This window comes from Mytilus edulis, chromosome 12, assembly GCF_963676685.1.
Source record: "Mytilus edulis chromosome 12, xbMytEdul2.2, whole genome shotgun sequence".
NCBI lineage: Eukaryota > Metazoa > Mollusca > Bivalvia > Mytilida > Mytilidae > Mytilus > Mytilus edulis.
This window is the reverse complement of record NC_092355.1, coordinates 45421164-45432780: the sequence shown is the minus strand read 5'-3', so window position 1 is coordinate 45432780 and position 11617 is coordinate 45421164. Positions and strand designations below refer to the sequence as shown.

The 11617-nt window shown below is 33.0% G+C and overlaps 1 protein-coding gene across 2 annotated transcripts; it reads right to left on the bottom strand.

The window, feature by feature from the left end:
* Positions 1-915: 915 nt before the first annotated feature.
* Positions 916-8635, bottom strand: LOC139498588 (leucine-rich repeat protein lrrA-like). 2 transcript variants are annotated; one of them, XM_071287045.1, is made up of 2 exons: positions 8249-8635; positions 916-3657 (listed from the first exon to the last, which is right to left on the bottom strand). In XM_071287045.1, the coding sequence occupies exon 2, from the start codon at positions 3645-3647 to the stop codon at positions 1326-1328; it is 2322 nt and encodes a 773-aa protein (XP_071143146.1). In that variant the 5' UTR covers positions 3648-3657; positions 8249-8635; the 3' UTR covers positions 916-1325. The 2 variants fall into 2 exon arrangements, with proteins under 2 accessions (XP_071143146.1, XP_071143147.1); XM_071287046.1 differs by lacking the exon at positions 8249-8635 and adding an exon at positions 4939-5044.
* Positions 8636-11617: the final 2982 nt, after the last annotated feature.

The following is an 11617-nucleotide window of genomic DNA, read 5'->3' as shown; positions in this document are numbered from 1 at the left end:
CTTAAATCTGTTCAATGATTTAGCTCATATAGACAACAAATCAAGAGTGCACAAGCTGAAATGTTTTACATAAACTTAAAATTTTCAATGATCAATGTAATGAGGACAAGGTCAGATAAACCCTATCAGACTGCTGCTTACCTAACAATCATACATATGATGACCGCAAAAACAGATCTAATGACAAAATAGTTAAACATATATCAATGAACTATGACAATGAAGTCAAAGTCAGATGAACTATGCCAGACAATATGTACATGTCATATCATCATCCAATACACCAAATATAGTTGTCCTAGTGATTACAGCATATGGAAAACTCAACCATGAACACTTCACATTGAGTAACGATCCATGACAATGGGGTTCAAGGTCAGATAAATCCTGCCCGTCGGAAAATATGCACTTTAGACATGAATAACATTGACCAATGAACCATGAAAATGAGGTCAAGGTAAGATAAAATATGTTAGACATGTACGACCTACAATAGTAACATACACAAAATATATTTGACCTATTGCTTATAGTATCCGAGATATGGAGTTGACCACGAAAACTAATCATTGATTACTGATCCAGGAAAGGAGGTCAAGGTCAGATGAACACCGATCAATGGACCCATACATCAAATTGGATATTCTTTCACTCATAATAAGGGAGAAATTCAATGTTTTCTTTTCCAAACCGTAGCAAAACCTTTAAAATAATATGACAGACGGAAACTTCTTAACATATGGCATCTGCATTCAAGGTATATAGGCAAAATCAAGGTCTTCTACCTACTGGATAAAAACCTCTTAACAAATAGTTTAAGCTGTCGCCGGTTTGTAATACCTATGTCTCGGATTCTATGACTTTCGTTTCAAGCAAGACAACAAAAATCATTATACTCAATAAATGTGCAAAAAATTCTTTCACATGTTTAATATTCAATGAGCAAGATATAACAGTCAAACTTGAGCAGAAAATATGGATCAATAGCACTTCCATATGCAGTCTAAAAAATAAAATGTAGAAACATTCAGAAGTAGGCAATTCACGTCCTAAATCAGAAGAAAAAAACCAGAATTTACTAAAAAAAATCAAAATTCAAATAGACGTAGGAAAATAATATTGCGATCTTATTTATATAAAATTTGATAATGAGTCGCACAAAGTATACTAGTTGTTTTAAATGAATATGACGACGTTTGTTTGTTAGGTTTTTGTGTGTAATATTGTCATATTAATGATTTACGTTGGTCAAATGAAATGTTATCAACACAACTGTCACTTTTTTTCAGACAAATTGTCCCCTGGGTAATACCTTCACAATACGGCTACCTCTTTGAATCATCTTCGGCGTCAGTTTGGACCTCTCCTGCTTTAAGAGCATCATCTGGTGCATCTCTTTGTTTATAAGCTGACTGATTTTCCATATTTACGGTAGCCTTCGCCTTAAGAGCTTCAATTTTGGATGGCCATTGTTTTATTTTATTGTCGGCAACATTAACGTTCGTTAAGCATGGTAGTTTGCATATACCTTCGGGTAATGCTTCGAGGAGATTGTCCGACACGTCGATGCTTTTCAATCCAGTCATTTTCACGATATCGCTGGGAAGTGACGTGAGGTCGTTTGACGCAGCGTTTAACACTTCAATTCTGTACAGGTAAGGTAAATCTGCTGGTACCATGTTAATGCTGTTAAAAGAAACGTTCAATACCTTCATTGAAGCCAAAACATCCCATCTTTCCTCTGGTAAATTTGCTAGACGGTTGTACGATAAATCTAACTCAACAAGTTTTGTCAATTTGTTAATTTCTCCAAATGTTTCTGGTAATATTGAAATTTCATTGTCTGCCAGATTTAAAACTTCCAACTGGTGAAGATCACAAAGACTTTCTGAAAATTCTTTGAGGCTATTGTGGGCTAAATTCAGTTTTCGGAGATTTTGTAGCTGATTGAATTTGTCTGGTATTTCATTTATTCCATTTTTACTCAGATCTACTTCTTGAAGCGCTCTAAGTTTACAGAAATCTTCTGGTATTACACTGATGGCGTTTTGTGTAAGTTTCACGACAGTCAGAACACGAAGTTTGCAAATGGAATCCCATATTTCAGGAAGTTTTGTATTTGAAGCATCAAGAACTGTGATCAGACGGGCATGGTCTTTCTCAGCAAATTGGCTAAAAATAGACTTATCGTCATCTTTTGGATGAAAGACAGGATTTTCTGCTATATTCAGTGATGTTATTGTTTTTGGTAACATAAACTGAGTCAGCGAATTACCAGCGACGTCTAGTGTCCGAATCTGAAACATTACATCTAAGCTCTTTGGAAGGGCTGAAATCTGATTCCCTGCAATTTTAAGAACTTCAATGCACCTTAACTTTTTCAAATCTTGTGGAAATCCCTGTATTTTGTTGTGTGATACATCAAGCTCTGTTATAAGCTGGTCTTCTCCTAGGGTCTCTGGAATTGCACTTATTTTGTTCTTGGCCGCCGAAAGGGATTTTAATGTTCCTATTTTGCATATATTATCCGGAATAACTTTAAGGTAATTGCCTGAAACATCAAGGGATATCAATGACTTCAGATTAGGCAAATCTTCTGGGAGAACTGTTATTTCGTTCCTTGCCAATTTTATATGTTCTACAAACTTCAGTTTGCTCATTTCCTGCATGTTTTGAATTTTGTTTCCTGAAAGCTCGAGTGATTTTAGGTCCTTAAGATCTGAGAAGTTCGGAGGTAATCCAGTTAAAGCATTGTCGGCTGCTTCAAGTGTTTGTAAGCGTTTAAGTTTGTTAATGTTCTTTGGAAGGTATTTCAACATATTTCCGGATAGCAGCAATGTTTTCAATGCAAATTCAATCGCACATAACTCCTCTGGAACAGTTTCTAAGCTATTATGTGACAAATCTAAAAATGTCAAGTATTTCAAGAAACCCATTTCTTTTGGTATCTCAGATAGGTCATTGTGACTCAGATTGAGCCATGTAAGTGTCAAAACATTGTTGATATTGTCTGGGATATGTGCTATGGAATTGTGGGATACGTCGAGCATCTTTAGTGCGGGGTTCTTGACATTAGCGTCTGGCAACTCGATTATTCGGTTTCCTTTCAAAATTATCTGAGCTCCGACTTCGTAAATATTTTTCTTTATAGACTTGATGACGTTGTCGGATAAATCCAAAAGAACGATAGATTTTGATTTGTTGATAGTTTTTGGTATAGCTTTGATTTTATTATTTGAAGCATCGACAGTGGCGAGACTTTCAGCTTTGTGGATGGTTGCCGGTAAACTTTTCAGTTGATTACCGGAGACTAGTAGGGTTTTAAGTGGTTTGATTTTGCATATCGTTCCAGGGAGTGATGTTAGGATGTTATTTCGCAAATCAATGAAAACTAAGTTCTCAAGATCTGAAATTGTTTTTGGAAGTTTCTTTAATCGGTTGTTCTCTCCAAGGAATTTTGTAGATTTTCTCTGTATCTCTTCATTTTTCCAAATCTCTGCTGGTAATGCCTTGACACTGTTTGTAGAAAAATCTACAAAAACTGCAGCTCCTTCAAATTTGAAATGTTTCCGCACTGTTGGCGCAAGTGCTTTAATCTTACTCCCAGGACCTGCCACTGGTATAACCTCTTCTTTTTCTTTTGCCATGTTATATTATCTAAAATGTAAAAAGGGGGTATAAACTTTGAATCAAACAATTAAAAAAACAATTATGTTAAACCTTCAGTAGCCTATGGGCACAGGACGTTTGCGCTTTTTTACCTGTAAAACGATAGGACATTTGCGCTTCAAATACTATGGACATTTGCGCTTTAAATTTTGATTCACCTGTATTAAATTGACCGGACATTTGCGCTTTTTACCTATAGTCGTCCACCTGTTATTTTAATGAGAAGTAATAATACGTAGATGAATTTTACTTATATTTCTCATTAATACGACAAATGGTGCAGAATCCTTCCTTGCCCACTTTAATGAACAGTTCTACTCACTCAATTTGCTAAAACAAAAAATTGTTTTTGGAGAGTATCATCTAACAACAGTCGGTGAATTACATTACGATTTGTTATATTGATAAACAGGCACCCTAGAATTGAGAACTTGATAATTCATTTGAAATAAGGGCGAAATACCAGTCAGAACAGATAATAATAGCTATTTTTTTTTTCAGTCCTTGGGCTTCAGATATCAAGCGAAAACTGACCAGTGATGAATGTACGTGTTTTCATGTCTTTAGAATGTTTTCTTTTACTAGTTTTAGCTGTATATAAACTTTTTAGCATATATCAATAATCCAAGCCCGGATAAAAGAGGAGGATAGTCATTAAAACCAAATATTGCAAAAGCGCAAATGTCCTATGTAAATAGCACAAATGTCCATTTTTAAAAAGCGCAAATGTCCCATGATTTGAAGCGCAAGTGTCCACAAATAAAAGCGCAAATGTCACATGAAAAAGTGCAAACGTCCCACGCCGAGTATTGTGCATGTTGCTACTGTTATTATAACAAAATTTGATAACATGATCGGTCTTCCTTTGAATTTAGGTTTAAATTTCCGCGTTTAAAAGGAATGTTTAATTAAAATTCCATGCAGCGTAAAATTTCGCACTTGTTTCTACATGCCGTTTGAATTGATTAAATTAGTTAAAATCATGCAATAATTCATATTGGCTTTGTTGGCTTGGTGAATTCGATCGCAGTTTATTCGGAACAAACCATATTTAGCACTCTAACCTACCTATTATTATTACTTGTAAAATTCCTTTAAAATTCCTGTTTCAAAACGAAGATATCTAGCTCTAAAGATAATTTTATCCTTTCTTAAAACTTAACTTTAACTTACTTTAATTGATAATTTGCAAATTACACCCCATGGATATGGGTCAAGCATAACACAAATAAATAAAAGTTAGGTATTAACAAAACAGTCAAGAATTACCAGAATAAACATAAAACGCAGACATTCCAAATAGTATGGACCTTGTCGGAAAATACGCAAAGTACAAACATATTGAACTATGGTAACGTTGTAGTCATAACGCTGTGTTGTATGACGTTATTGAATAGATTTTTAACGACGCTCAAAGGGTTAAACGTAATTTCCAATCATACTGTGTTTTAAAAACTAAGATCCTACAACAGATCTCCCTAATGGTTTCCCTAAAACTGATCTAATCACAAGTCATGCATGTAAACTAAACAAAAGTCAATAGACCATGAGTATGGGGACGGGATCACATATTCTCCATGAAAATGAGATGTCTCAATGCTTATACAACTGCATACCAAATACTATTGACATACCACTAGTGTTTCCCCACAAACTAATACACTGTTGACACCGCCGACCCCGGAAACAAAACGCCTGAATCTTACTTTGTTTACTCCGTCGAAATGAGACAAACACGCGACGAACGCCTATTTTTTAGCAGTTAGATCGACACTTAAAAAAATGTCAATCGTTTAAACTAAAAGCCCTGTGTGTAGCATTACCAGTATACTAGAGTATACCAGTATGTGTACTCTATCAAAACATTTTAAGAACGTTGTAAAGTTTGTGCATTATTTTGTATCCTCGGTCGCATGCCCAACAATTAATACAAATAGGAAGAACATGGCGCATAGTGATAATCAAGTCAGAACATTTGGTTTCCCCCTAAAACCATGACACTTAGTTTTTCTCTACTCTACATGTGTTGATCGTCTACGAAATATTTGTCACTTTGAGCAAACAAAATCAATCAATCAATCAATATATTTTGTTAGGTGTTTACTTTATCATTGATGGACTGCATATAATTCGATAATGGTGAAATAGTGGAAGCGATTGTTTTTCAGATCTGTAAATATTGACATGAACCTATCAATGAATTACACGAAATTATATTTCATTAGTTTCATTTTGTTTACAGTCTACATGACTAAAATCGATGCGGCTTTTGAAAGCTACTATGCATTTTTAATCAAATATCACAGAGACAAACATTGTTTCTATGACTAAAATCGAAATTGTATGCCAGATACATCGTAAATATTTTGAAAATTTTATTATAAAACTGCAGTGAACGAAATCGTCGTTAATGAAAACTGATGATGCATTTTAGAAAGCTACTTATTGAACTTGCCGAGGAAAGCAACACACTAATGCACAGTAATGATTAGATTTAACATCTTCAGTATTCTTCTCATATTTCTAATTAGAAAAATTACATTTAAGTTAAATCCAAATAGATGTAAACTTTCTATACTCATAACAATATCAATTATTCATAATGTTCAATAATTGAAATAGATATACAATAGGTAAAAGCAATGTCCGTAGAACAGAATGGATATGAATCATTGTGAAAGAGCGAAAGAGAAAATTAAAAAGAAGACTGCACGGTGTGAGTAAAATATGTCATGACGAAAAGCTGTGTTGAAAAATGTCAATCATTTTAAATACTATTGTTCGGATATTAATACTTTAATCGCATATCGTCTACATGAAAACAAAGCCAATTTATGAACCATTAAAATGCTATTGAGACTTTAATAATACCGTGAACTTTAATTGTCCCTTGCTTAATATCAATTATTCCTTTATAAACAATTGAATTAAAAAAGAAATAGCGTTCCCACGTCGCATCACATATGCAGGTTTTTGAGCATACAAATGAGTCCTTTCCTTCAGTTATATATGGGACTATTATACTAACAAAATGTGCTTACATTGTCATTTCGGGGCCTTTTATAGCTGACTATGCGGTATGGGCTTTGCTCATTGTTGAATGCCGTACGGTGACCTATATATGTTAATTTCTGTGTCATTTTGGTCTCTTGTGGAGAGTTGTCTCATTGGCAATCATACCACATCTTCTTATTTTTATATTAGACTGTAGTTAAGGGTCTCATATTTTGTGTGCTATTACCAGTTCTTTGATATTTGGCGTATTTACATTTGTATATACAGTGTTTGACTTGAAAAAGAAAACATTTGAAATAGTTTAAACGAAAGAATACACAATACACCACATCATACAAATGTTAACGTTATTTACAAATGTTCACATGCTAACCATTTATTAACTTTTTAAAATGTTATAGGCCAAGTGATTGAATAGAGCAAAAAGATATATTGTATTTCCCATCAAACTTTGTTTCCCCCCCCCTTTTTTTAAAAGTATGCATCATTAAAAAAAAACAAAAAAAAACAGAATTTAAGGAAAAGACTAAAATACATGAGAGAGAAAAATGGGGATAAAAGATTTACAAATTGGAAGCAAAGTGGTATTACAGTTTTACACTTTTTGACGTTTTCGTTGTTAAAACATGTTTTGCTATATATCTTTAGTAGGACAGTCATAGTTTATGACATGAATGTAAAATGAATAAGACTTCATTGCAACATGATATACATAAAACCACTTGGGGTTTAATTTTTGCATTTATTACGAAAATTTAAATCAAACTGAGTAATCATTACAATAATATAGATCGGATTACTAAATAATATATAATATTAAATGTTTCAAATTAGGTTAAACCAAGCTTAAACATTGATCTTTATATTAATCATATAAAATACGTCTAATTGGGTCCGTGCGTTTATAAATCTGTGCCACAAAAAGTCAACTGTGTACTTTATACCAATTCAGTTAGTCTCGTAGGGACTAGGTGTGGAAATTAAAATTTGATTGATTTATTTACCAAAATATCACCAACCCTTATATTACCCATAAAGTATGCCACTTGAAATACTTGTGTAAAACATAAACTTTCTTTTATAATACTTAATTTCATGAAATTTATACAGCTTTGATATTCTGTAACTTGATGTTCAATAACATATCATGGGATGATTTGTGCTAAAACAAATGTATAATGATCTGATTCCAAAACTTGGTGTCAGTTTCAAAAAGGTTGTTTAGTCTTAAAAAAAGCAAAGTGACAGCTTAATGCTAATTTGACCATATTATATATCTTCTATAAATTGGTCGAGGGAGAGGGAAAGAGCGTGCGGACAGATGTAACATTAAATTACTATGCTATAGCGTTTAGCGAAAAACGTCATGGAAACTTTAGGATTTTTTTTGAATTATCAAAATAGCTTAAACTGCATTAAGTGTAAAGAGATCAACGAGAACATTCATGGCCAAGGCTTTTAGTCATTTAAATTAACGGGTGCATACCAACATGTTCTTTCACACTAAATGATATATACGTGAATTAAAAGTCTATCATTTAATTATCGAATATTTTAAACTTACCTATGTTTCCTTTGATAGTTATCATTTACAAAATCCACAATTTCATTTTATTCAACTTGGAGATAGATCTACTTTTTCCTGGTCAACATTTGTTTTGTAGTGTATTATATCTATCCAAAGTTAAAACCAAAGCGGCCCTGGTGACGTACGTTGCTATGAAATTATTAAACTCCATTGATTGAAGAGCTCCGAGTACTATACAATAGTGAATTATGAACTATTCAACCAAAACATTTAAAGGTAATACTAGTTTTCGGTATAGTTTTTACCTATAAAGTAAATATAACATACAAATTTATCTATCGGTTGTATATATTGAAAAGGTAAATTGAACAACTTTTAAACAGATAATATTTATTTCCACTACAAAACGTATCTGTAGGCCTCCAGCTAGTAAGATATATTCAATTAGATAAATAATTAAGATTGCGTACAGTTATTTTAAAAGTAAAACATAGTTACAGTTTTGTTTGTTGTGTGAGTTTGACTTATGTATAAGTATATATTATTTGTTGTGGTGTTTTCTGGAACATTGAGCATATTGTAGACGGCCTTTCATTTAGTTTAACTTAATGATACATAAAAATAACTCGGATTCACCTTTCAAAAATATTTGCAATCGCCTCTCGATAACGATAATGATAACTTCATTAACTAACACATAACCCTCTGATGCAAAAAGAGCAACAATATACACAATACAGATATAATATTTATCAAACAGAAGAAAAGAAATACTGAAACACAAAAGTTCAATGAAAAAGACAAACATGAACTAATGACAACCAATGAACTACAGGCTCCTGACTTGGGACAGACATATAAAGAATGTAGCGGGATTAAACATGTGTGTGAGCGATCAACCCTCTCCATAACCTGGAACTGTGGTGTTACAGCTCAACAGAAGATCAAACTATAAAAAATTGCTTCGTCGGGCGCAGCTGGATACGACCGCAGATGTCCAACCCTGAACAGGGTCAAAAATGGACACAATATTCGTGCTTGATACAGGTTTGAATTTAGATTGTTATTATATATCTGACAATTATGATAGGTTTCTGACAAAGAATACAGTCAAAGAACTTAGAATTGGTTATATGATTTGAATTTATATTCAATTGTTTGCTTTTGTGCAATACACTTTGCCTGTGCGAATTGACCCCCCTCCAATAAAAAAAAACAAGAGGCTCTCAAGAGCCTGAATCGCTCACCTTAATTTTTTTGGTTAAATCTCTCATCAATGATTATTTTGGCTTTTCAATTTATTTAAATGTTCTTTGAATCGTCCTATTTTCTTCAAAAGCAAAAAAAAAATCATTTTCTCCTATGTTCTATTTTAGCCATAGGAGCTATGTTTCTGACATACAAGGAAATGAAATATAAAATTTATACTAGATACTCTGAAACTCATTTAGCCTAAGTTTGGCTGAAATTGATACAGCAGTTTCAAAGGAGAAGATTTTTTAAAGTAAGTCAACATGATGAACAAATTGTGAAAAAAGTCTTTAAAGGGCAATAACTCCTTAAGGGGTCAATTGACAATTTTGGTCAAATTGACTTATTTGTAGATCTTACTTTGCTTAACATTTTTGCTATTAACAGTTTATCTGTATCTATAATAATATTCAAGATAATAACCAAAAACTGCAAAATTTCTTTAAAATCATCAATTCAGGGGCATTATACCTGAAAAACCAGTTACCCAATTCGGCTGAAAATTTCAGGACAGGTAGACCTTGACCTAATAAATACTTTAACTTCTTGTCTTATTTGCTCTAAATGCTGGAGTTTTTGAGATATAAGCCAAAAACTGCATTTTACCCTGTGTTCTATTTTTAGCCATGACGGCCATGTTTTTTGACGAAATAAAAAATAAAGCACAAACTTTATTTTATACACCCTACTGATCATTCAGTTGAAGTTTGGTTGAATTTGGTTTAGTAGTTTTAGAGGAGAAGATTTTTTAAAGTTAGCAAATATGATGAACAAATTGTGAAAAATTGTCATTAAAGGACAATAACCCCTTAAGGGGTCAATTGACAATTTTGGTCATATTAACTTATTTGTAGATCTTACTTTGCTGATCATTTTTGCTGTTTACAGTTTATCTTTATCTATAATAATATTCAAGATAATGACCAAAAACTGCAAAATTTCCTTAAAATTACCAATTAAGTGGCAGCAACCCAACAATGGTTTGTTTGATTCATCTGAAAATTTCAGAGCTGATAGATCTTGACCTAATGAACATTTTTACCCCATGTCAGATTTGCTCTAAATGCTTTCGTTTTTGAGATATAAGCCAAAAACTGCATTTGACCCCTATGTTCTATTTTAAGAAACGGCGGCCATGTTTTTTGACGGATCAAAAATCAAAGCACACACAGGATAATCTAAGGAACAATCATGCTAAGTTTCATCCAAATCCATTCAGTAGTTTCAGAGGAGAAGATTTTCTAAAGTTAGCAAATGTGATGAACAAATTGTGAAAAATTGTCATTAAAGGACAATAACCCCTTAAGGGGTCAATTGACAATTTTGGTCATATTAACTTATTTGTAGATCTTACTTTGCTGATCATTTTTGCTGTTTACAGTTTACCTTTATCTATAATAATATTCAAGATAATGACCAAAAACTGCAAAATTTCCTTAAAATTACCAATTAAGTGGCAGCAACCCAACAATGGTTTGTTTGATTCATCTGAAAATTTCAGGGCTGATAGATCTTGACCTAATGAACATTTTTACCCCATGTCAGATTTGCTCTAAATGCTTTCGTTTTTGAGATATAAGCCAAAAACTGCATTTGACCCCTATGTTCTATTTTAAGTAGCGGCGGCCATGTTTTTTGACGGATCAAAAATCGAAGCACACACTTTGTGCAGGATAATCTAAGGAACAATCATGCTAAGTTTCATTCAAATCCATTCAGTAGTTTCAGAGGAGAAGATGTTTGAAAAATTGTTAACGACGACAGACGACGACGACGACGGACGCCAAGTGATGAGAAAAGCTCACATGGCCTTTTAGGCCAGGTGAGCTAATAAAATGAGTCCTCTTTTTTTTGTGTGTAATACACTATGCTGTTGCGTATTGAACTCCCAGTCCACTTTTTTTTGCAAAAAAAAATTTGAAGAAATTTTGTTTAATTTCTGAAATCTGAAATGAGAAAAAATTGCCCTCCCATCCCCCCCATTTCTTTTTTACCCTCCCCCTGCCTTTTTTCCAAAAAAAATAAAATTCTTTCCCTATGGTCATAATCTCAATTCAAATTTTCAATGGAGTTTTCAACCATAATTACCCATTCTTAAATAGATAATTTAAAAGCAGTGTAAGGGAGGTAATCCAACATTGTACAATTTTGTTT